The sequence below is a fragment of the Epinephelus lanceolatus genome, chromosome 5 (genome assembly GCF_041903045.1).
Source record: "Epinephelus lanceolatus isolate andai-2023 chromosome 5, ASM4190304v1, whole genome shotgun sequence".
Lineage (NCBI taxonomy): Eukaryota > Metazoa > Chordata > Actinopteri > Perciformes > Serranidae > Epinephelus > Epinephelus lanceolatus.
The window spans coordinates 22,390,121-22,416,428 of NC_135738.1; the positions used below are offsets into that span (position 1 = coordinate 22,390,121).

The 26,308-nt window shown below is 41.6% G+C and overlaps 2 protein-coding genes and 1 non-coding gene across 5 annotated transcripts in view; all 3 read left to right on the forward strand.

Moving 5' to 3' along the window:
* Positions 1-5: 5 nt before the first annotated feature.
* On the forward strand, positions 6-9,722 carry malt3 (MALT paracaspase 3). The gene is made up of 15 exons (XM_078168346.1): positions 6-133; positions 395-458; positions 569-690; positions 1,048-1,186; positions 1,303-1,469; positions 1,701-1,803; positions 2,288-2,323; positions 2,459-2,662; positions 3,477-3,654; positions 4,696-4,770; positions 5,097-5,224; positions 6,652-6,801; positions 7,407-7,561; positions 8,769-8,885; positions 9,014-9,722. Exons 2-15 carry the CDS (start codon positions 416-418, stop codon positions 9,350-9,352), a joined length of 1,956 nt encoding a protein of 651 aa, XP_078024472.1. The 5' UTR covers positions 6-133; positions 395-415; the 3' UTR covers positions 9,353-9,722.
* Positions 9,723-10,494: 772 nt separating this feature from the next.
* trnah-gug (transfer RNA histidin (anticodon GUG)) lies at positions 10,495-10,566 on the forward strand. The gene has a single exon. It is a non-coding gene; the product is annotated as a tRNA-His (tRNA).
* Positions 10,567-11,460: 894 nt separating this feature from the next.
* frmd5a (FERM domain containing 5a) overlaps positions 11,461-26,308 on the forward strand; it is a 90,692-nt gene continuing 75,844 nt past the window's right edge. For all 3 annotated transcript variants that reach the window (XM_033633948.2, XM_078168347.1, XM_033633944.2), the window contains exon 1: positions 11,461-11,835. In XM_033633948.2, coding sequence (XP_033489839.2) covers positions 11,734-11,835 — 102 coding nt within the window. In that variant the 5' untranslated portion in view covers positions 11,461-11,733. The remainder of the gene's footprint in view (positions 11,836-26,308) is intronic.

Below are 26,308 nucleotides of genomic sequence, written 5' to 3' on the forward strand. Positions count from 1 at the left end.
TGTGTGTACGCTGTATCGTTCCGGGAAGGGGAAGACTTTTCTCGACATAATTTAAGTTATGAAGATTGAGGAAAGGAAAACATATAGTGGCTGAGGTCCGACAGCTGCGCAACTCGTCGGAGGCTGACGGCAGGTATGCAGTAACACGTGTGTGTTTATGGGTTGTGAACACTTTGGATTTTAATGTGTGAATCAGAAACATTTCTAACTAAACCTACAGTATTGTTCACTGCGTGTTCAGTTCACCAGATATGAGAAGTTAATGGCTGAGGCTAGACATCACGCTGACATCATGTTTTTCATTTTGTGATCTTTATATTTCGGGTCGATTCAATTTATAGTTATGAAAAAGTACTAATTTTAAACTAGTTTAAAACTATTTAACTTCCTATAGGTATAAGAAGAAAATGCATTGATGACTGGATCCCGCAACAAACCCTGTCGAATAATGATCAGCGGTAGGTGTTTTCTATGTGTCTCCTCACCTCACCACATGCTGTGACTTTTCTGAAATAGATACCACACCTGTGATTTCAGATGCCTGAAATTCGCTCTTGATTTGTTTCAGAAATTGTCATAGTGCGCCATCCTGTTTCTGTGTGTGTACCTGTGAACCACAGGGTGACACTGAGCGTCCGGGCTGAGGGAACAGACACCCTTCACTACCAGTGGTTCACTGATGATGAGCAGGTATGTGGATTTGACTTGAGATCAGCCTATGTGTATGAGTTACCATAAAGAAACTTAAATATCTTAAATATTTTACTTCTTTTGAGGGTGTTAAAACAGCATTTTGAATGGCACGTTACTGTTTACTTTGATGTGGAAATAGTGTCTGCTATATGTAACAGTTGTCTGTGTTTGTACTGTACATGTCTATTCTGGTGCACAGCTGTCTCGATGTGAAACTACTGGTTTGAATAAAGCTATGTAAAATGATGACTGAAACAAGCTAAACGTCATATCGAGATGGTGTCTGACAGTCTTGCACTGTTCTAAATCTTTTCTACTGCCATGAAATTTAGTTTCTTTTGTTTTGTTTTCAAGGTGCCTGGAGGCACTGAAGCAGACTTGACCATCACAGCTATAAAAACCCAGCTCTACGTGTGCCGAGTGAATGACCACTTTTGTAACTGCGTCTTCAGTGACTGGGTGAAAGTGAAGGTGTTAGACATTGATAAATCAGGTATGCATTATGTCATCCTCCAGCCTCTGAGTGTCAGCTGGCAATGAATCAGTATTTGTGCATTGTTTGTTACTGTGGGTGTGAGTCTCTATCACTTTCTTTTCACACATCACCAGGTTTGCCAGTACACTGGCAGGGTGAGCCACACATCGCTGTTAACCCTAAACCCCAGACGGTACGACATGGTAGCAAGCTCACTCTCCGCTGCGTTGCCTTTGGCATGCCCACTCCACACTATCAGTGGTACAGAAATGGACAGCAGCTGCTGGAGACTAGTGGTACGCTGCAGGTAACGAAGGACAGAGTGTTTACTTATCTTAGTGCTGACACTGATTGTTTACACTGTGCTAAATTTACTGTCATCTAACTGGCTGTGAATCACGCATCCTTTACCAACCATTAAAACAGTTTGGTTAATATTTTACCAATGTTTTGATTTAGGGTTGATTAATCGTACATGTGAGGAGAAAGCCAGGAAGACAAACAATGGTAGGAATATAATCTATTGCTGTACCTGCAGATTGAGCGCGCAACAGCCGAGCACGCAGGATCATACCTGTGCTGCATATCTAACGTGCTTCAAGAGACATGGACTGAGCCAGTTGATGTTGACATTGGTAAGTCATAACTGAAACTACTTTTATCAGCTCAGTTAAAGTCTGTCTGTTCCCAGTTTTATCAAGATATTTCCCTCAGACTTTACTTCGGTCATTTCCAATGAAGTGGCTATTAAGAAAATATGTGTTTTTAAACACTCCCCTCATTCCACTGATTTAGCATTTAAAGACTAGACTTAAAGTTATTTCCATTATGCTGAAGGTACTTTCCCATTTCTACAAACTAAAAAGGAAGTTAGACTCCAAATAGTGCTTGATCCGAGCCTTAGACACACAACAGGAAAGTGATGTAAAGTGAAACTAGTTCTTGCAGTGTTTCTCCTGTTCTTAACTTATGTTGTGGCATGTACAGTGCGGATCCCAAAAAACAGTTGTCATGTTGTTAAATAGTACTGCCCTGTATGTGTCCTATGGACAGATTTATAGTACTTTAAATCAGATTTTTGTTTTTAAAAAATGACTTCTCTTCTTTTATATCTTCTAGTACAAACGGATCAGCTTCCTCCTGCTGTGCCCACAGGTACGTTTTTAATGGAAAGATACTTTAATGTCAACCCATGCTATTTTTAGTGTGCCGCCACAGAAACTACCAGGGTATATATGAGAATTTCCTGATGTTACTATAATTAGACTTTTTCTTTGATCTTTCTTTTAGCCACTGATAAAGTTGCCCTACTTATCGGCAACCTAAATTACACCCACCACCCTGACTTGATGGCCCCGATCATGGATGTACATGAGCTGGCCAACCTTCTGCAGCAGCTTGGCTTCAGGGTGGTTTCCCTGCTGGATCTCACCAGGGAGGAGATGCTGGCTGCTATCGACAAGTTCATTCAGCTCCTTGACAGAGGAGTTTATGGTGAGTACAGTTTTGTTTTTTTCCAGAATCGGCTACATCTGTCATTTGATTGATGATTTCAACTGTTGCTCTCAGAGAAGTGCTGACATAGTAATTACAACATATTTGTGGAATCTCGAATATGACATTGTAACTTCCTCTCTTGTGCTCTGCGGCTCTTATCTGTTGTCCACGTGTCATGGGTCACAAATCCCTGGGTGATTTGTAATAAAGTGTCTTGCTTTAAGTGTAATGCTTGGCTGTGTGGGCAGATAAGGAGTAAAAAAAAGCGGAGGTGTTTTTAACTTTGTATGCTATGTGTGACACTTCCTGTATGTCTGCAACACTTTGAGAGGGATTTATATAGTGTTTAAAGAGGGTCATTCACAGTCAGACATTCAACTGATGTACACAGTGTTAAAACAAAAAACAAAGATGGCGTTGTAGTGTATGACAACATTCAGCTATTAATAACTAGAGCATAGTTTCAACAACTAGTCATATTGCTCAAGGGAACTAGGCCACTATTGTTATATTAAATAGCAGACAGATACACAAGAGGACATTACTGATAGATTTGTAATGTAAAATGATGTTGATGATGAAATAAAAGCAGTGATAAAAGAACAGTCATGGTGTATCAGAATGATACAGCCTGTCACTATTCTCTACTCTCTCTTGCTAATAACAAATCAACGACAGAACATTGAGAAAGCATGCCTGAACATATTTTGAAACATAGCCCCAGTGTGACCTTTCTCTATGCAGCAACAAACATTGCAAAAAATGTGATGACTATAGTTCTTATGGTCTTGTATTTTATCACTCTTAACAGGCCTTTTCTACTATGCGGGTCATGGATATGAGCGTGCTGGGAGGAATTACTTGGTAGCTGTTGACGCTCCACAACCGTACCGAACTGAAAACTGTGTCTGTGTGCAGAGGGTCATGCTCAGCATGCAGCAAAGACGGACGGCACTGAGTGTGATCCTTCTGGATACCTGTAGAAAATGGTAGGTGCAATAATTAATTTCTGTTTTTACTAAGAGAAGACGGTATTGAATCGGATGGGATCGGCTTTACACATTTTTTTTGTGAACTGATGATTATACTGTGTTATAAATATTTAATAAATTGCGCCATTGTTACGTTACCAAACCAACTTTGCACCAGGCAATAAACATGTTTATATCTGCTGTTAAGTATGGCATTTTAACATGGGTGTCTATGAGGATTGACTCAGTCTTGGAGCCTGCCTCAGGTGGCCATTTGAGGAGCTGTCATATTTGGTACTTCTGCGTAGGTTCATTTTTCATCTGACAAATACAGCAGTGCCACTCAGTCATTGAATTTTGCACCTACTTTAAAGTTTTTAAAGCCTGTGTGACCAGGTTTTACCTACATTGATATTTGTGGTTCAAGCCTCAAAGTCAAGACCTTAGCCAAAGTCTTTACATTTACATTAGAGACTGATACAGGCCTGTAAGACACTGGTTCCTTTTTTCCTCAAAATCAAACAGATGTTGTCTAATGAAATTGTTTCTGGTAAATGGTGGGCAGTGTTCAAACTGTAATCATAGGCTTTAACCAGGTATGGAGTGAGCTTATTTTTAGTAGCCTTATACCAGTCCACCAGGAACCTATGTGGGCCCAGGGATTTTCCACCACGCTTTAGGGCTAATGCTTCTGATATTTTCTTTTCCTTGGTGGGTTTCCCCTAAGCTTTTTACTGTTCTGTTAAAATTGGTATTTTAATTATAGAAAAAAAAAACTTGTTGACTTCTTCTTTGGTTCTATTATTGTCAGATTTCTATAATTATAAGTGACAACTAAAACTTGTCAAAATGTTTTATCCTCCCAAATCTCTAATTCCATGTTAAGTATTATGACTTTGTTTCTGTTTAAGCAGGCTAGCCCAAGATTTATTTGGTCTGTTCACATATTCATACACTCATTGCCACTGATAGAATCATGACCCGGAAGCCTTCTCATTCAGAACTGTATGAGATAGTGACTCCTCTAATGTAAGCCTTTGTGTATGTTACTTTCTACAGGTACAACCAGGATAGCATACCTTCAGGCATCATGCCACTGGGACCCAGTGGGAACACTGTTTATGGTTATGCCACGTAAGTACATTTTATTAGTTTTATAAATATTATTATTATTTTTTTAAAGATATTTTTGGGGCTTTTTAGCCTTTAATGGATAGGACAGACAAGCGTCAAAGGGGGAGAGAGAGAGGGAGTGACATGCAGCAAAGGGCCACAGGCTGGAGTCGAGCCCGGGCCGCTGCGGCAACAGCCTTGTACATGGGGCGCCTGCTCTACCACTAAGCCACCGGTGCCCCAGTTTTATAAATATTTAATTACAAATGTAAAAGAATAAATATATGCATAAGTAAATCTTTTGCTGCTCTGTAATCCCTACCCTAACCCTTTATTAATCAATGCAGATGTGAAGATGCTGAGGCGTTTGAGGTCCAGGATGGGGGCAAAAGTACTGGAATCTTCACTAAGTACTTGAACGCTCACATCCTACAGACGGACAAAGTCACACACGTCTTAGAGCAGGTGTCTGAGGGTAAGTTTCATATAACATATATCATATTGTGACTATTTTGATATATATTGAGATTTTAGATGATGACAATGATGTGATTTTTGCTGGGGGTCTGTACCAAACAAGCATGTTCTTTTATTGTCTGGAATATGATTTGTAGGCTCAAGCATCTCTGTAGCATCAGGGCATGTTGTGACACATTTTAACTGTTTCCAAAAATTTGCAGCTCCTGCGATTTGGGTATTGAACTTGGCGATAATGCGATTGTGATGATGTTTGAATTCATTGCGCAACCCTACTTTATCCATTCAGGTTGACTGTTCTGGCAGATTTGAGGGTAAATAGATCTAAAGGGAACAGGTTGTCCTTGAGTGCGCTGGTTGGATGGACCACAGACAAGTTTTATACTCTTGGCAACTCATTTTAGTGTTGTTTACTCAGGACTTGAAAGTGTAGGTGTGACTGAGTGGGGGGTAGGGAAGTTAATCAAGTTGTCGCATCTTGATAGCGTGTTTGTCTGTCTGATGGGCCTCTGGTAGAGTAATTTTTCAAGGTAGCATTAGCATGTGACCTCATTCTCTGGAAATTCACACTGTTGGCATGAGAACAGCAAGAAACCTGAGAGCTGCAGAGTGCAAGACAGCTGCTCTGCCGTTTGGGCACCCCCCTGCCACTGCTCTGATGTCTGCACAGGACGCCCTGCTGACAGCACTCTGTTTGTGTGTGTGTATGTGTGTGTATCGACATATTTAGAAGAACAAATTAACCTTTTTTTACACTCGATTTTATCCTTTTTTACTTTTCCCTCTTTGTACTTTCCATTTGAAATTGAGAGCCACAATATGGACATTAACCTAGAAGTTCTCAAGCCTCTGTTTTTGATATCTGCTCATCTTGTCTGGGACTTATTTAGAGATGGAAAAAGAGCTGTCGATGATGAGCTGCTCGTAGTGAAGACAGCTCGCCCCAAATATTCCTGATGCCAAATCTTCTCGAAAGACAAGCATAAATCTATATTGAATCATTTGAACATGCTGGTCAGCCTTTTCACCCTGTTAACCTTTTACCTGATGCTTATGTATGGGTGTAGTGAATCTTGTGACAAGGTTTTCCAAAACTCATTTAGTCAGGTCAATTACTGTGAATATTAACTTTCATATTATCTAAGTTTTTAAAATTTCCCTAAGTTCCTCAAAGCCAGCCATGTGGATCTGATTAATATTTCTCCCTGCTATTGCAAAACTCAGGCATGGCCCCAAGAGCCAAAGAGTATGAGTACACTGGCTTGTGTAGTTGGAAAATATTTTATAAAGGTTTTAGTGTGTAATGAAGAGGTGATTTTCTTAGTAATGGCCAAAGTGAAATGAGTAAAATATGCTAAAAACACCCTGGAAATTTTGGTGCTGGTATCATATTCACCTGTTCTTTTCTCCGTCACTTTACACCAGATCTAGGCAAAGACCCTCTCATCACAGGCAAGCAGCAGGTGGAGATCAAACACACCCTGAAGGAACCACGATCCCTCGCTGATCCGGTTCGGACCACTGGCCACACAAGGGAGCTACACCTGCGTGATGCCTGCTGGAGACAAGCAAATGGTGAGTCTCCAGAAACCTACATGTTTACTGAATTCTAGGTCAAATCTAATGAAACCATATTTCCATTTCTTGATCTGTTATCACCTTGAGCGTGAGAGAGAGAGAGAGAGAGAGAGAGAGAGAGAGAGAGAGAGAAATTGTTTACCCTTGCCCACACCTCCTACACTACAGTGTGTGACAAACCAAGTGCAGAAGGTGTGGATAATGTGATAGTTTCAGCACCATTCAAGAACGCTACTCATTTTCTTTTTGTGATAAATCAAAACAGAGAACTGGTTCACGTTACAAAGACTTATTTTCCTATTTGATGGAAGGAAGTTGGCTTTTGACACCTTGACTTCCTCAAATTTACCTCACCACTTTGAAAATGGAACCATTGAACTAATCTGAAAATCTCCTCCGTCTCCATCAGACAAGATCAAAGATAGAAAGTCTGCGGCTTAAATTATTAGTGAGGCTGAAAGTCCCCTAATGTGGTTAATTAAAGGTTTGGTCAAATCAGTAATTTAATTCTATAATAATACAAAAAAGTACAGTCAATGTGAAACAGTTTCAGAGCATGTTAGTCATCATTTTTCTTGAACCTTTTTCATATCTCTTTTCAGAGTTACCACGGAGGAAGCGGCTGCTATTTGTTTGCGGAGTAGAAGTGGAAGTGAGCTTCTCAGCCCTGTTCTCTAACGTCTTGGTGGCTTTTGCCACCATAAAGACGACAGGCCCCAGAACCCAGGACTGCACTGTCACCCTGAGCAGCATACCTGTAAATATTTATCTTTACTTTAAGCAGTCCTGTCAATTTTTATTCCCATATCTATAGGACTATTGCAGTTTGGGTTTTAATACACACATCCACAGACAAAATACACTGTAGGTCAAAAGTTAATGTAGTGGTGGAATGTAACTGAGTACATTTACTCAAATACTGTACTTTAAGCAAGCACCTTAAAATATTTTTTATTTGAGTATTTCTATTGTGTGCTACTTTATACTTCTGTTTCTACTTTTGGAGGAAAATAATGTATTTTTTGTACTTCTCTAAATGTTTTTGATTACTTTAGTTACTTTGCAGATTCAGAATATTAATACAAAATAATATAATCTAGTAAATGGTGATGTATGAGTATAGATCAAACTACCTAGCAGTTTAAAAACTCATAAAATTAGTTCCACCTTTGTCAGCAGCGACATTAAAGTGTTTATCATATTAATGTATCACTAATTATAATTCAGTAATATAATATGAATCTGTAATGGGCCATTCTGCATAATGAGTACTTTATATTTTGGTACTTTAAGTATATTTTGATGCTAACACTTTTGTGCTTTTACTTGAGTAAGATGTTGAATGCAGCATTTACTTGTGACACAGTATTTTTTACAATGTAGTATCACAACTTTTATCGAAGTGAAAGATCTGGGCACGACTTCCACTGCTGAGTAAATGTACATAAAAAAGACATGTCAGCACAAATGCCTTGACTTCACTTAAGTCTTACTTTCTCATTTAAGAGGTACTAAATTCAATATTGGGTTTAAAAACTGCAAGTTGTACCTACATCATAAATTCCACATTGCTCACAGTAGAAGTCAGTCACTTTCCATGAGCCAGCAGGAACTTCTTAGTGATGACCATTCACCCCCACGTTTCACATGTCTGAGGAAGTTCTGCCCATATATAGACTTCCAGCCTGCTGCAGCCACAGGCAAAGACACAGCAGGAAGTAGATATTAATCTGCTGTACTTCTCCAAATGTAATACATGCATGCTTTTGAATGGCGAATTTTAGGCCATACTGACATCTAGTGGCTGATTGATGTATGCATCTAGTCCATTTCCAGCAGTGAGTTAGTGCTAGGCCAGTGTAAATGTAGGACATGTTTATGGGAGTGTACCTCTAAAAGATTTTGATAAAGTTGCTTTAAAGTGTGATGATGCTGACAGACTCTTTTATGCTTTGAATCCATAGCCAATGGAAGACATATTTTCCGGCCCTGGCAGGTCAGAGGATATGGACTCTCTACTATTTAGGAATTCTGAAAACCAAGACTCAACTCTGCGGCTTTGTGCTCTTCAAAAGCTCACGGTATGCAGTTAATTATGTCTCCTGATTATTTTCCTATTGAGTGTTATATTTTTAAAGCAAAAACAGAGCAAGTCTTTACAGTACTGTACAATAAATGTGAACTTTTGTCTCTCATTTGCCTCTGTTAGGAGTCACTGGTCATCAAGGTGGATCTACACTATACTCACACGGACAGTAAGCTGCGCCAGACAGAGAGCCAACAGGTGGACATAGGAAAGCCTCTGGTGGCATCCTGTAAATTGCACAGGAGGAATCATGCAACGACAGCCAAGAAACAAGAAGGTGCTTCTGCTCAAAGTATGGGCAACATACCACGCAGCAAACCATGGCTGCGTCAGACTCAGGCTGGTCCATGTGGCCCTTTCACCAGGAAGGCAGAGTGTGGCCCCAAAGTTGCGGTCACAAGGAGCAACGAACCTGAAGAGAATGATGAAAATGAACTGCAAGACTTCAGTCTTCGCCATTAGCCCTTTCTGGTCCTGTTGTAAATACTACTTTGATGCTTTTTAATGATGTGAGCGGGAATTACTCACTAGCTGATTATGCATCTTACTTGTCTGGTTGATTGGTGGTGATAGATAAATGAGTGAGTGACTGAATGAATGAATGACAGACAGAGGTTTGTGTTTGGGTGGTGTTTCCAGCCTTCAATTCTTAGCTCAACACTGAAGAGACATTAACACTCACTTTTGCCAACCACTGATGTAATCATAAATTGTATAATACTTAAAAATGTATCACTTTTTTCCTCAGTGGCAAGCTGGCTAGCCTAATTTATCACATTAAGACCTTTACTGTTTAGAATTTATCTAATAAAAACCACTACTTTCATCATTATTTTGCTTGTCAGTGTTTTGAAACGTGTCATTCTGTTATAATGTCGAATTACTCTGCTTCAATGCATTACAAAGTTTGTGCCTGAATAGACAGTATTGATGCTGCTGACTGAGAGTTGGTGAACAATTGCATTACTAAAGAGTGAAATTACTTCCTTCATTACAAGACAAAAATTAACAGAGACGATATGGCAAGATTAGTTATGGTAAGTAAGCAAAAAGAAATACGATAACGTTACTTAACATTTCCAGTGGATGTTTCAGTGTAGTCTTGTAGCTTGGATGAATGAACTTAAGTTACACACAGTGACGCTAACGTACGTTGGCTAACGTTTAAGATGCGGCAAGTTTTAGCAGTTAGCAAAGTAAGTTGCAAGTCAGCGTCTGCGTTACCGTTACGTCGAATAAAAACGACACGAAATACTAGAAGGTATTACTAACGACAATTTAGGAACAGTGTTGATATTTACATTTCGAAAATATCCAATTGGCGCAATACAAGTCGCAATTTCGATCCAGCAGTTAACCTAACGTTAGCTAATGTTGGCTAAGTTAGTAACGGTTGTTAGCTAAACTCTCGTAACAGTGACCGTTTACGTTGGAATTCTAAACGGTTCCTTTCTTGCTTTATTTGCTCACTTTAGTCTCTAATGTTACAGAATAATGTTGTGTTTATTCGGTAACACCGCTATATGAATAATATTACTACTCACGTGGCTGTTTATTTTCTTATAGAAAAAATATGGCAATGGTCTATCAGTCTCCGCTAGCTCGCCGTGATCGTATAGTGGTTAGTACTCTGCGTTGTGGCCGCAGCAACCCCGGTTCGAATCCGGGTCACGGCAGCACTCTACACCATGGGGACAGTTCTTTTGGCATTGTGAGTTATTTAGTTATTATGATATTCCCAACGTCGACACACAGTTATAACTATTTTATGTGAAATGTGGTTTACTGTTATGCAGACTGCCCTAAAATAACGGTTTCCTTTTGATAAAGATGTCGTCAACTCTGATGTGAGTCATAAGCGGAAGTTCAATAATAGTTCAATTACACCACTGTTGATTTTCTTAGAGGTCTCCCACCAACTCAGGACACCACAGAGGGTCCTCTTCATATTAATCATACAAGGTGGCCACTGATGGGCTTTGATGGCTGCTTAAAGCGCACTAACAATGCCTGGCCTACAGGTGGCAGTAGAATACATTCAATAGTCGCCAGATATGCCCTAAGTATGATATATAACGTCTTGTCCCCCTTTCAAGATGGCTTACTCAAGTTTGACAAAACTATATAGTACATTTAAACAACCCCCCTGGAGTGCTATGATACCCGAGGCCATAGATTTTAGCTCAATCTGCTATGGTATTGTCACAGAGTGTAAAGATGGTGTTCACTTAGGTGTTGCTTATGGAGCTCCTCACTGCATTTACTATTTTATAATCATCCACTTTGATGCATTTTATCATTACAGCTGTGGTTTAAGGCACTGCAGTCATCACCCACCAGTTTTGCAACATAAATAATATACGACACTACATTTAATTGTAAGTCTGTGGAGGATATTTCACACATAGGAGTCAAGGAGTCATTGGTTGCTGTGTCGGGGTAAATTGCGACATAAGACAAAACAATATTGGACATTAAAGCGCAGAGAAAACACCACACGCTCCCGTTGGTTCACTTTGACGTCAGTTTTCATTGGGACCCGCCCGCTTGCTCAAGTGGCAGCGGTGAATGGTGAGAGATAATCCTCGGCTCTACCACAGACACACAACAGGGCTGAGCTGCCTCTGGATCTGGATGCAGGCATCCTTGGATTCTGCCTTTTAGCATGGGCCCACTGCACGAGAACTTAACGGGACAACAATGGTGCAAGCTTCGGCGGCTGAATCTGTGGCTGCTGGTCGTTTAGGGGGCCGGGGATTGTGGTCAATGTGACATTCACTTGCACGCTTGGTGTTGAGTTTATTGTTCTGGTCCTAGACGCAGAGCAGCGATTCTCTGAGAAGATGTTGAGCCGATTCATGAGTGGCAGCATCAGGAATCTTGAGCGGGAATACAGCTGCACCGTCAGACTGCTGGATGATACGGAATATACGTGCACCATTCAGGTTAGTCACCTGTCGACCACAGTTTATCCACTCCGCAGGGCACTGAATAACGATGCAATTGTGTCTGACCTGGCAGACAGAAATAGCGAGTGTGTGAGCAGAGGGACAACAAGCAAGTGCCTGCATGTCCCACTGCTGGTGCCTACCAAGAGACAATATAGACCCTGAATAGAATCATGGCGAGTTATTGTTGTCATTTCATATATCATAAGGCTGATGTATTTCCCTCACGTAACCCATTATTGCCAGTGAGTGAATTTAGCTTTCAGAGAGCTTTGTATGACAGATATGGCAGCTCCCTCAAGCTCTGGTTGATGGAATGTCAAAAGCAAATTACTGAAATTCATGACAGAAAGGCAGGATTATTTTTCCAATGTGTCAGTTTGTGTCTTTGCTTGAGGCAGTGTTGCTTGTTGGTATTAATTATCATCAGTTAGTGTTGCTGCTCATGCAGTTTCCCTTGAACCTCTGACATCAATAATGCACACAGGGTATCCCTTTGCTGCTCTGGAGAACATGCCTACCAAGTTACACAGTGTGGCTCTTGCAGATTCGCACAACATATTTTTAATGTTATTGTTTAGTGACCACTGCGTTACTGTGTAAATGTAAGACATTTTCCTTTATAAAATCATCATTTACCACTGTGGAAAACAAACTATTGATATTGTCAGCGGAGACAGCTTGTAAAGATGAAAACAGAACAAGGCCCTGATATTAAAAACGTCTCTCTCTCTCTGCCTTTTGTCTCACCACTACAAGCATTGCTTTGATGATTTTGCAGTTTTCAATTCATGCTGATTTCATAAAAAGTAGGTGAGAGGGCCTGTCACATCAATTACAACACAAAATCGTTCCCTTTGTGGATGCTGTACAGTTGTAGGAAAAAGGTGTGAGGAAATCCTCAGAGAATTCTCCAACTAGTCAGCAACATGTGGACGCATTAAAACCGCTCCACAGCATACAGGGGCACATTCAACCTGCAATGGAACATTAAGAAGACATGCATGATTCTTGTCACTTGGATATCTGATATCAGAGGGAGGCTATAACACAGTCGCTCCTCTTTTCTCCCACAAGCAAGCGTGAAATAGATACTGCAATTACTGTAGGATCGTGACTGTGTGCCCAGGTTGTAAACAGACCTGCGTTTCTGCTTGGAGAGCTGGGCCAGAGATGGAGCTGGGCCAGATGGACTGTGAAGCCAGCAGGTGTGTTGTTTGCAGCAGAGTCGTGTGGTCTGGGTGGCTGACGTCAGCAGGCTGGAAGAAGGGGAGTGGAGTGAAAGAGGAGAGTGCTCCGGCTCTGCTGTGACTGTCTGGCATCCTGACTATCTTTCTGTCTAACCTGGCCGTGGGAGGCTGAGGGCTAATCCACCTGACTGGGCACACCGCTGAAGCGTATTCCTCTTTTAGTTCAAACTTTGCCCTATCTTCCCTGCAGGCTTCTGGCCTGCCAAAAAGCAAAATCACCCAGGATACCAGGGACACATAGACTAGGAAATGCAAAGTAAGAGGCATAACTAGGTCATATATTCTCAGTCTCACATGATCTCCCTCTTTCCCCCTTTCACTTTTTCACCTTCCTATCCTCTTTCCACTGAGCTGAGAATTTATTCCTCCTGTACCTTTTTCCGTTACACTCTGATCGTTTCCCTAAACTGTTTTAATGGCTCCAAATTCAGATTTGCCCCTGACTTTTGCTAGCCTCTTCCTTTCTCCGACATTGAACCAGGTATCAACTTCCTCAATGACAGGGTCATCCCCACGGTGTCTGCACTTATAAAACCACCTTCAGCAGAAACCAGAAATTAGAAACACAAAATATGCGTGCACCATAGCTGAGCATTGAGAGCTTTCAGAAGAAGGGCAGAAAATGTGTCCCATCTTTTTAGAGCAGCAGCAGCCATAATGCATGAACTTAAGTTTTGCTTTGATGAATTATGGATCTTTCCACTATGTTTGGAGGAGAAAAAAGTGAGCGCTCATCATTACGTAGCCCTGTAGATTTAGCTCTCATCTAGTCGCAGGTTGATGGAAGTGCCTGAAATCCTCTGTTGCCCTCAGGCCTCTTCTGCTCTGTGATTTTAATGCAGTGTTGCAGCAGAGAGTCAGACTTAAGCATTGCCTCACATTTGTGTCATGTCTGAATAAGAGATTAACAGATCAACCAAATTTAAAAGTAAATACCATCTAGTTAATCAGAGACAAAACCAAGTGGTTCACCAACTAAGAATAAAGCATACACCCTCAGTGTTTTTGGTTCTGCTGCTGACGCAACTCAAACACTATTCTAATTTAGCTCTGTCAGATGCAATATTGATGAGTCTAAGACATCTAAATGCAGGTTGTTTGTCCCCAGTTTGCCTTAAAAGTTTCATCTCTCAGCTTGTGTATATAAAGAAGCCCCAAATATGCCACTGTTACACATTCAGTTGCCGATATTTCTTCTGGATCTCCATTCTTAAAGTGTCTGTAGCCTGTTGTCACAGTGAAACTATTGAAAAGGTATTGTTAGTTTTGTGTTGGGGGAAGAGGCAGAAAGAGAGCGAGAAAGACAGTGTCTACAGATACAGGGAAACCATTGTTTATCTCTGAAAGGATTGTTCGACTTTTTGAGCAGCTATTTTTTAATAGAAAGAGTAGGGTGTGTTTAAGCTTGCTTCCACCCGAGTCCTGTTGTGTCTGACAGTTTGCATTTTGCCATGCTTTTGCTTATTATTTCTTTAGATACTTATAAAGATGATGCGGGATGTAGATTGCACTTATTTTCTCCTCCATTAAAATCTGATATGCATTTTGAAAACCCCCGGTGTTTTGTCGTTGTGCTTCTAATTAATTACGGATTTATTGAATGGCTGTCAGCACAGTGATCTGGCCCACTCCACATACAGAGTTAATTATAGCGTGCACCCTGTGAAACCTGTGATTTCCCTTGGTGTTCTAATAACTGTTTTGTTTGAGGGAACCACAACCACCAGCTTTCAGCTCACTTATCAACCCCAAAGTAAAAATATAAGAAAATGGGGTCTGTTCTAAGATAGCAAAAGAGTAAGTGCAGGACTGCTTACTCTTTCACCACTGCTGTGTCCAAAATCAGTGCTGGACAAGTTCTCCCGATGTGTGCTGAAATCTTGGTGAGGAGAGTGCCGGGGGATGGGAGTCTGTGTGTGAGGGGTGCTTTACTTTGAAGCACAGTGCCAGGGTCTCAGCTGTTGCTACGGTGACTCCACAGTTACCCTGACAAAATGTGAGATCACTCACTGGTCAGGATTCCCCCTTCCAAAGGCCCTGACAAAGACTCGGCCGTTAGCGCTCACAGGAAGGTAATTTATTTCCTGAATGCCATTGGAGGGAAGTGGTGGTGAGGTGACTAATGCCATGCCCACGCCAACCAAGACGATCTTCTCGGGACTGTCCTACTGTTCCCCTGACACACATTCAGCCTTGTACCTCCTGTGATGTCATTATCATCGTAGATTTTCTGTGCCTGCTGTTGAAACTCACATGTGTGTTGTGTTGGAAAATTGGCAAGTGCATATAGGGCAGGGTATCATTTCAGCATTTAGATACTAGTGCAGATACGATATCCAAGTTTTGTTACTAAAAGACCCTTTTTAAGAAGTCACAGTATGAAAAGCACAGGTGTAAATAGAATTAATGATGGCTGAATTCCATTTAGCTGCTTCAGTTTCAGGGTCCTGGTAATGTGCCTACAGGCTCATTGTCACACTGTCATGGTTTACTGGGACACTTAAGTAGAACAGAGTTAATGTTATTAGTAACACCTGCGCTTTTCCCAGTACGGTATGTTAAAATGTCTGCTGTGAAATAGGCCTGTACCAAAATGATACTTCTTTGATACCTTAGGGCCATCACACATGCTGCGTTTTCATCCGCCTGGAAGACACATGGTTGGGTGCTGGGTGCTACTCTCGTGCTTGCTCTGTGTCAACTTTCAAGGAATTAGAGGCAGGTTGTGTCTGAGGTTGCCAAGCGACCATAACTAACTCCATATTATAGCCTATTCACCAGAAATCCTGAGTGCAGAGCTGGGGTCTTATTTATAAAACAATGCGTAGGATCCATACTAAAAATTTACGTACAGACAAAAGCCATAAATGGTGTGCACCAAAAAAAATATTTGACAATTTCTACATTTGGGCTTCTACCTCACCATTTGCATCACCAATTTCCTGTCTCAGAAATGTTCATAAGCAAAGTTTCTCCCATCAAGTCTGTTTGTATAGATCACAACTTTAACGTGGGAAGTGGCATATGCCTCTTTCAGGCCTCGTTTTGTGCGTGTGCAGTGTTTATAAAGCTTGCTATATATATTTAAGTTTGTTTTAGGGCTAAAATGTTGTCTGTGTGACAGATGTAAAGCTCTGGGTCGCCCTGCACTAAAATAATCAACTTGTTCTCCATATTCATCATCGACTTGTGTTTACAGGAGAAAGGGAAGATTTTTAGCAGGTGTGATTGGTTGTTTGTTGTCATATGACATGCGGAGTGTGTTGTGTTACAGAATTTGAACTTTGTTTATATCAGGGTGAAACTGTCTCGTCCTTTATAAAAGGCGCATAGGAACGCGCAGCAGCGTTGCTCTTGCTATTAAGCGCACCTTCCAGCATCTGCGTTGAATACAATGGATTATAGGGCACAAAAAACGCGGCATGTGTACTCAGGGCTATGGCTACATCTCGCCGCTTTCAGTTGATACATAAAAAAAGAATAAAGTTTTGCTACCCAGCTCTAAGTGCAATTTATTTTAACTGTTTTTATTTTCGGAGGTTTGTTGTACTCAACATCTTCATCAGTGAATGCTCAGAGCAAAAGTGTTTTATTTATAGTTATTACAGTTTTAGCTCCAGTGTCCATGTGACACTAAAAACATCCCTTGTGACTGCAGGTCCTTGCTGACTTTACACTGTCAGGACCTTCAGTGGTGTCGTGCACCAGGTCTGCTAGACATGCAGTGTGCCAGGTTTGGAAGAATGCACACCTCTGTGTGTGTCTGCATGCAGGTGTGTGTGTGTTCAGCGCTCATGGCGGCAGACACACTGTTGCTATGCTTCATATGAATGATTAAAATGTGTGCTAGGCCTGAATGTTTCATGAGGAGTAACCTCAGGAGAACGTCACTTGTGTTTACCAGCATCACTGCGCACCAGCATCACGATTGGCTGAACCTGTGGCGCATGGCTGCTTGCGATTAAGGATTACATCACTGAAGCGTCTATCTAGACAGCAGGGCAGGGCAGCCCCGGCTTGCAGCCCTCTCCAATCTCTTGTGGGGATTTGACATGTGGGAGCAGCCACTTGCCAGCTATACTTCATCAGTCACGTCTTGATGATAATGAAAGAGCTGGTGCATCATGTCAAGGTTGCGAAGGGCTGCTGCTCTGTTGATGCCTTTGGATGTGGTCTTTAATCTTCACCCTTGTGTGTCATTTCTGTCTCACACACAGCTCTGATATACCAGCGGGGTATTACTGGGAAATTATGCTTTACATTAGCTTATTGGGATTCATGACAGAGCTTAGCTGAAGATGAGATGCAACATGACTCTTTGGCCATGCTCTCATTAAAACACAAGCTCATACACATAAACACGTTCTCAATTTGTTGCACTATCACATCAAGATGCCTGCAAAGGCCACTAAATGCGGTTGCAGAGCTTGTTTGGATTTGCCTCACCAAATGGCCCTCTCATATTCCCCAGTGTCTCTTTGTGTGTGTGTCTGTGTATGTGTGTGTGGGCTGGATGGAGAGCAGGCAAGCAGTCTGTCAGTGTGTCGGTAGCAGTCTGCTGAGCCCTCCATTGTGCTGTCTGGGATGTATTGTGTGACAAAGGGAAACAGAGAGGGGCCTGAGGTTATGCTCCACCTGGAAACATGAATATTAAACGTCCTGCTGGAGTGATATATTCCTGTGGTGACTGGTCTGCTAATAAGAGAAGTGGACAAGAGCAGAGCACTGTTGATGATCCTTCCTCCCCTATCAGGCCAAGGTTCACTTTAACAGGAAATAGCCTACAGCCATAGTAATGCAAACAGATTGCACAGCTTGTTGGTGATATTTATATACTTCAGTGGCCTCATAAATGAGTTAACACGGTGCAGTGCAACTCTTGGTGTGGATTGCGAAAGGGAAAGTCTCGGAGAGCTTGTTTAAACGGGGGGAAAAACTGAGTCGTGTTAAGCTTTGATCAATTACAGATAATAAAGGGTGTTTGTAACCTGCAGTTATGATGCACAGGAGTGATGCAACACCTCAAGCCAGAGAGTTAATCAGATAAGGGCTTCTTCAAACGCTGACCTCAAAAGTTTGGGAGCACAATTTGGTATCAAACAGAATTTTAATTGCTATGTTATATCAGGCTCAGCATTTACTGTAAGCAGGACAGCGTAACAGCCTTCGTTGATATTGGGTTATGTTTTTTAATGAGACACATTTTGTGCTGAGCAATTTCTGTTGTGTAACAGCCCTAATGTTTTTGTTTTGGGACCATAGCATGCTCAGTCGCAGCTTTGCAGACAGCTGCTAATGGAAGGCACAGAAATTTGATTTTGTGATATGACTGTAATGCATTTTCTGCCGTATTTACTCAATGGTATTCAAACATACACATTTAGAACAAGGAGGAGTTGCTTTTGCTGATGTCTTTGTAGCTTCATTTTAGTTTAGGGATTTTATGCAGCGAAAAATATGTTGTTTGGGAAGATTTTCCTCCAAAGGTTTACCAGCATTTAATCGGATTGAATGCTATTTACTCTATTTTTACTGCTGTGTCACTGAAAAGCTTTAATAGACAATTTTAGTGTGCTGTTATCCAGAGTCAGACTTTACTCTTTGTCCTCTCCTCTGTACTCCATCCTCATCGCTCTAGTCCTGTTTGTCTTTGGGCCACAGGGCTCTCCGCTGTATAAAAGAATCCAGCCTTTGTCTAGCTCTGTACTTCAAGGCCCTGTGCCTCTGCAGACTAATGAGGAAACACAGGCATATGCTCGTTCTGCCGCACTCACTGTGAAAAACAGCTCAACAGCACTTTTTGTTTGACAACAGCAGGCTGGAAATGCTGTTTTTTGTGCAGTTGGATTCTTATTCTATTCCACAGACCACAGAGCATGCGTGTGTTTTGTCTGTCAGCCCAACAATGTCGTTACTTGTGAATAATCCCTGGTCGCACTCACCAACACAAAAGTTGCTTTGTGATGGAAATTGGTAATAATGTGGGTGTCATCAGCTCTCAGGACAGGTGCCGAGCTGAAATCAGATGTGGTGTGACAGCCGTGACACTCCTCTGTCGGCCGATCAGCCAACAGAGCAAAGTCAGAGAAGTGCTGATAAAGACTGAGGTACGGAAGATTAATTTAATCTTCTACTCTCAGTTCAGTCTTCATTGCGTCACTTAAGTTTGATGTCCTACAAGGGAGTATTTTTTTTTTCTAGAGGAAAAGTGAGCCATTTTTATGTGACATATTTCTCTTTTCTCCCTTTTGTCCCCCCTGCTATTTCTCTCTTTCAACCCGCCCTCGTCTGCTCCATGGGTCACCTCTTTCTCTCCGTCTGTACCGTCGGGCTTGTGGTTCTGCGGCACACAGCCTCACTGCAGGGTTTTTTGAGCTAATGATTGCCGTCCCTCCCCTCCTTCTTCTGTCTCCCTTCTCCACCATCCATGCCTCAGTGTCTCGTGTCTTATTTGTCTCTTCACCAGATTTACCCACTCAGCGTGCTCTGTGGGATCTCGCCTCTGTAATGTTTTCAGTGTGGTCATTGCTGTTAAAGGAACAGATCATTTGCTATTGTTATCATTTGAATGTCAGGATACTTTGTCTTTAACCTGTCCGATTATACATGCCCATACCAGTCTTATTCCAAGAGTGACTGTGTTCATATAAACTGGATTTGTGGTTCAGTTTTAAAAAGGCAGCTCGATTCATGGATCCTCATAGATTTAGCTTCAGAAGATTGAGATATAAGGCAATATCTGAGTCAAGTTTTTTGCTCTCAGGTGACGCAGAGTAGTGTGGATATAGAAATCCAGCTTTTATATCTGGTCCTAAATCTGATACATATCCGATCACAGGCCATGCGAGCACTGTGAGAACAATCATAACGGAATTCAGGTGTGTTTTTTCCACACATTCATGTTTTATTCACGTCTTGTTTAACTGTGCAGGTGCAGGTCCCTCACCGTACAGTGTTGTAGCTTTCCATTGTAACCACAGACGGCTCCTGTAGCTGTGCTGCTGCTGCAGTAGGTACTTTCTGATGGGGACAACTTTTTTACATGCCATGACAGCATTGTTGTGAGGTGCCGACGGAGATATTGGAACGCAGCCCTGGACATCCTAAAGTTTTGGATAAACCCTGTCCATACTACTAACTCCTTACACACACACTCTCTCCACAGAACTACCAGCAATAGCTGCTGATGGAGCTATGGCCTCTGCGTTTATTCTCACGCTCATGTCATTGTTCCAATGGCTCGTAATCCCAAAGCCTAAATAGTCTGAAAAATTTCCCACCTCACCACAGCCTAGTATCCCAAAAACAAAGGTCCGATGATGTTATTCTGCATAATGATAAACCAGTCTTTCTGTTTGGGAGTGTTTGCGGAGAAACAGCGTCTCACAACAGCAGGCAGTCCCCTCCTCAGTGTATGAGTAATCATCATTTGACCTCCACAAATCATGTGGGAGATACAGCTTGCAGGACTAAGTCATTTTTTCCCCAATGCCTTTTTTGCAAATGTGACATTTTTAATTGTTGTGTTAAGTTTGGGATGTTATTGGTCACATGTGAAGTGTTTCAGGGCAGAGATCTGTTGACACTGATATCAGATGTAGGTCACTTTTAACATGAACTTGAACAGTTTAGACCAGGGATTTACACCGGAAATGTTTTGTATGTAAACCCCAAATGTCCTCACATCCTAGAAACGTCCCTGCCTACCCCTGACCTGTGAGGGCTGCTGTGACTGGCCCCTGGCCTCCTTTCATTTTGCGGAAGTAGCCCCCGGGCAAATCAAGTTGAGTGTCCCTGGTCAAGACAGACAGATCGGATAATTGTAATTGAGCATTAAGCCCAGCAATGTGAACATAGCCTCACTTATGGTGTATTAATTTGATTGGAATGATGATGACTTTGTGTTGGCTGTATAATATTAGACATAATGTATTCAGTAAGAGATAAAAAATCCTGTCAGGTCCTATGGGCTTTATGTGAAGCAGGTAGTTGCAATTATTGTTTGGAAACAGCCTATTTCCTCCTTATATAAGCACTGTATAAGTGCAGCCTCAGCTTCCACTTTAAACATTGTTGTGTTTAAAAAATACAGTTAACTTCACCAGACAGTGAGTCATGTATGAATAAAACATAAACATAAAACATGCAAAAAGGGTTGAGAAGTTCAGCAGCAGACTAAATGCTGCACATAAGATCCATGTTATGAGCAATATTTAATGCAATGTGATGTTTGCTACCACATGCAGCAGCTTCTCGCCTCTCAGAGATGACCGGGTTCCCGATATCTGACGCACAATATTCGTTTGCCAAGAGTTGGGCAATAAACAGAAAGCATAGTGTCAGCAAAATCCCTTCAGTGATCATGGGAGAGGTTATTTAAGTTACAGCTTGGTGCAGTGGTGATTTGCATGAAGGAGTCTCAGAATGCACAACCTGTCCACTGCAGCTGGAGGACAAAGGAAGTTTCCGCACCTGGACAAGAATATAAAACTACTGAGAGCATTTGATAGCAGAGCTTGGAAAACTGCAAGGGATTAACTGATCCAACTATTTCTCTGTCGATACTTGACTCTTTAAAATCTCCTCTCTGCTTGGATCTGAGTGTAAGATTATTTTTATTGCTGTGGCACCAAAAAACACCAGCTGTGACTGAATGAGTGTAACTGATAGTGGAAACTCTGAATTTTACAATGACATCGTTAAAGAAATTGTATATAATGTGGATCGGTCATGCCATGGCAGATCCTAATTATAGTGACAATTCGATATGGTGAATCAGATTGGTGCATCAGTGCCTAGTGTAAACAAGTATAAGTGGTCCAACAAACTCAGGCATCTGAACTGAAATGCTGGCGTTAACGACAGAATTAAATTTAAGCACTGAGAATTCTCGCTGGTATCTAATGTGAGCCTTGTTTTGCTGGCACACTTAGCAACTTAGTGCCAAATTAGGATTGCTTTAACACCAGTGCATGAGTAAAACAATAACAATCATAATAACCTTCACAATATTTTTTAGTTACAATGATATAAAGGAGGAATAACAGCAGTACTACTACTATATAAAGTCTTAAGGATGAAGTGAAAGTTCTCCGTGAAGCAACAGCAGCCGGCAGGTTGGTGCTGTTTGCCAGGAGGAAGATGGCTGATTCTGAGCATCATAGTAAAAGTGCTCACCAAGGAAAGCCATCTGCACTCTTACAAATGAGTGTCTAGCTCTAAGAGAAATACAAGATCCTGTCATCTTCATGCGGATGTGGCCAGGAGCTTATGAAGAGCACCACTTGAGCAGCACTGAGAGTGCACGACTGTTTTCTGCGGGTCTCACTCCTGCTCTCCTTGACTGTCTTTTAACTCTCTGTTCAAAGGAGTGACAATGCGCGCTGTCTCTTAGGTGTGCCTCGGCACAGTTGAACAAATCCGCTTATGAAAACGAGAAAGGCGGAGAGCGGAGGTAGCTTGAAGAGAGCCGTGTGTATTGGTACAACAAGACGTTGAGACCAGGGCAGGCTGGTTGTTTTTGGTATTTATAGTTGAAAAATCACCCTTTCAATGTTTAATTTATCAAAGTCTAATTTGCCACCCACTCTGGACAATTTTCCTCCAGAGAGGGAGTTATGTTTTCCGCTGGGTCGATAGATGACAGGCTGAGTTGCTTTATGAGAGTCATTATTTGTGTGTGTTAGCACTGTATGCTCGCACAGTGTGTGTCTGTATGCGTTTAGTATATTTGCATCATGCCATATCATCCATCAGTCAATGCGTTTTTCCATCTTAGAATCAAATAAAAAGACCTGGGTGGCTCCCGTTGTTCCACGTGTGTCTGGGCCTGCAGATTACACTAACAGCTATTCACGCACGCAATCAGTCTCCTTTTCCTTTGTGTGTGTGTCAGCGCAGCAGTCAGAAGAGATGAGTGTCTCTGGAGAGGAGATAGATGAACACACACAGGAGACAAAGAGGCTGGCCAGTGAAAATACACAACAAGCCGCAGACACAAAGCCAGCTGTCCACTGCAGGTTCTGGGTCAAATCAGCAAATGTGTTTTGTTTAGAAATAGCAACAGTAGTGTTTGCCAATGGATGATTATTCTGTCCAGTTTATAAAATATATTTTAATGTAATGCATGAGAATGAAGGTTGGCAGGCAGCTACGTGTGCTCCTGTCTTCAGGGATTGTAGATTTTCACTTGGTCCTTTCTGACATGTTCTTCATAGCTCAGCTGATTTACCATACATTTCTGCTTCAGCTGTATTTGTATCTATTTGATTTTTTTCTACATTCAACATATATGAAGATATGTTTTATTTGCAAACAGATCAGTAATTTTAAGACTTTTAGTTTTCTGAATATTTGATCTCAAATATGAGAATCTTATCCTTTTCTTTCTTTCTGTCTTGGATCCTAAGTTTTGCCCTGAGACTGTTGGTCAGACAAGGCAAGTAATTGCAAGATGTCACCGTGGGCTATTGGAAGTTGTAATGTCCAGAGGGTGGGTAATGAGAGATGAGACATAAGTCGGGCAGTTTTCAGCTGTTGCACCTATTATAGCATGACAGTTAGCCACTTTGTTAGCATGTGGGTTGCAGTAACATAGCCATAATGATGATTTATAAGGTCGTTATTGTGTGTTCTATATTTTATTCTGTACCGTGCAGTGTGTACTTACTTTTTTTTATTGTGTAAGACACCTGCACTGGTGCCCTGGTCACTTTACAAGGTAGCCACTGTGTTTTTTATATTGTATTTTGTACTATGCAGTGTGTACATACTGCTTCAATTATGTTAGGCACATGGATTTACTGTAGTCTGCATTGCACCTTGAACTTTATTTTTATTTATTGTGTCTACTTGTTATGTGTAGGACTACAGATGGAAATTTCATGTCATTGCACACTGTCCTCTTATAAATCAAACAAACTAAACTAAACTAAATCAAATAGCTAGAAAAAACAATACTTTGCGAGACAGATAAGCTGTTTTCAGGTGATTTGCCAAGTTCATTGTAGATTTGCATTAAGTTGAATATTAGAATACTGATTTAGATGTCGATTACCTTGCTAATGGGCCAAACTTAAAGATATACCGCACAGGATTGTCTGACAAAATAATGCTTAGACTCGTACATAAATAATCTCTCTCATTTATGGAGGTATGTGGCGGTGTATTCTTCTGCTCAAACTCAGTCCACTGCGTCTGTTCTCTTAATTTCATCTTATTTTCTGTGTTCAGGATGTTTATGGGCGTGTACCCCACAGTCCTCAGATGAGGTTGGGGCTTTATAAAAAAGGTAGCGACCAGGTGCCAGAGTGTAAGCAGCAGGCGACCAAGAGACACAGTGCTAAACAAACACAACTATAGCGAGACGAAATGCCAAACGAGAGTAAATCTGGATTTGGCTGGCTAGCATGTTCACAAACAGTAACCGACAATTCTGCATAGCATACATTTAAAATGTGTTAGTTAGTTGTAGCCCTAGCTCTCGATAAGAGATTGTCTAGCCGTCACATAACAGCATTACAAGGAAAAATCATAGATCATTCGTACCTTTATCACATTACTTCTCTGAGTTACTCATGTGGAACGTCTTTCTAATCTATTCAGTCTCTGATTGGCTGGCCAACCTGGAAACCAGCCAGGCCAGCCTCAATGACCAGGACACGCACTGCCTGTCACAAGATATTTCCCAGGTGTCTTCCTCCCTCAGCCACAACAGCTGCTAAAAATCAGTTAAGGAAAAACATTCTCATTATTCCTGGTTCATTAGGTTGTATGTCTGGATGTATTAGACAACAAGCCAAGATAGAGACTTGTTATCTGGGTATCTCATCGCCTCTCCTCAGTGCCCTCTGTCTCCATTTGCCTGCAAGCCTCACTGACTCCACTGGAGAGTGAGTACATAGCGGACTTAATCACACACACATCTTTTCATTTTGTTTAGAAAATTCCATTTTGTGCCCTATAATGTTTGTAATTGCAACAGGAGACTGTTCCCACATCTAGAGCGAGAAAATCACATTAGGAACGGCGTAAGTGCCGAACAACTGCATTGCTGTCTCGAGGAAAATGGGTTTTCAGGCCAAGTAGTGACATGGGTTTAGGATTTAACAGTTGTGCATATGATTGTCACAATGATTGTGTCTCTGGGGGTGTTCGTGTCATCATGACTGCCTGGATAGAGCATCTGATATCTTAAGAGCCATCAGATGCACTCCTCTGCTCTGTGTTGGAAGAGATGACTTGCTGCTTTAGTGTCCCGTCTTGTACTTTGTCCATTTCACAGGGAGCTTTCAGTAACTACAGTCTAATGCCAGTATTTTATGTAAGATTCATCTTTGGAATAAGTAGATATGAAAAGGCATAGGATTTACATGATGTGCATTAACTTTACTTTAACATCCCAAGAGGCTGTCCACTAGTGTGGAAAGTCAGTTTTGTGAAAGCTTATGAGAAGTGGAAGCCTTTGGCATTTACAACTCGACAGAATCCATAAAATCCTTTCAGAACTGTGGAAAAGTAGGTACAAAATCCTGTGCATGTAAGTCTCAGAGCCCACAGCCAGGCTAGTGTCTCTGTGAGCCCCCACTTAGTCACAGGAGTGCTGTCAGCTAATTGCTAATGCTAGCATAAAAAACACAATGATACTGCTAACGTGGAAGTTTTAGTAGGTATGATGCTTACCTTGTTCACCACCATAGCTTAGCATTTTATCATGCTAACATTTGCTGATTAAAACTAAACACAGAGTACAGCCAAGGTTCATGGATGCCTAGTCTGAGTGGGTGGAAGTTCGCTGCAAAGATCAGCCTCTCATTGGGTGGAACGAGCCACCCGCTGAAGTCCCGCCCTACCACCTCCGGTTGCAGTTTTCAACACGTCCTTTACTAACTTTTGCAGTGTTTGATCTTGCGGGGACGTAGCCATTTTTCTGCCATGGTTCGCGTCCTGTAGGCGATATTTTTGTGGGCATGTTACACCAAAACCTGTTTCCCCCCAGCAATATTTTTGCAAGCGCACCGTTGCTGTGGCACCACCAAGAACGATTGTGATTGGTTGAAAGAAATATAAGCAGCCGGGGCATTTTTTTCTCCAATCTTCAAGTGAGAGTCGTCCCAGCCAGTAGGGTTGGGTACCGAAACTCGGTACTTTTTGTACTTGGTACCGATTCACGCCGGTACTACAGAGTACCGATTCACTTAAAATGAAACGGTGCCAAATTT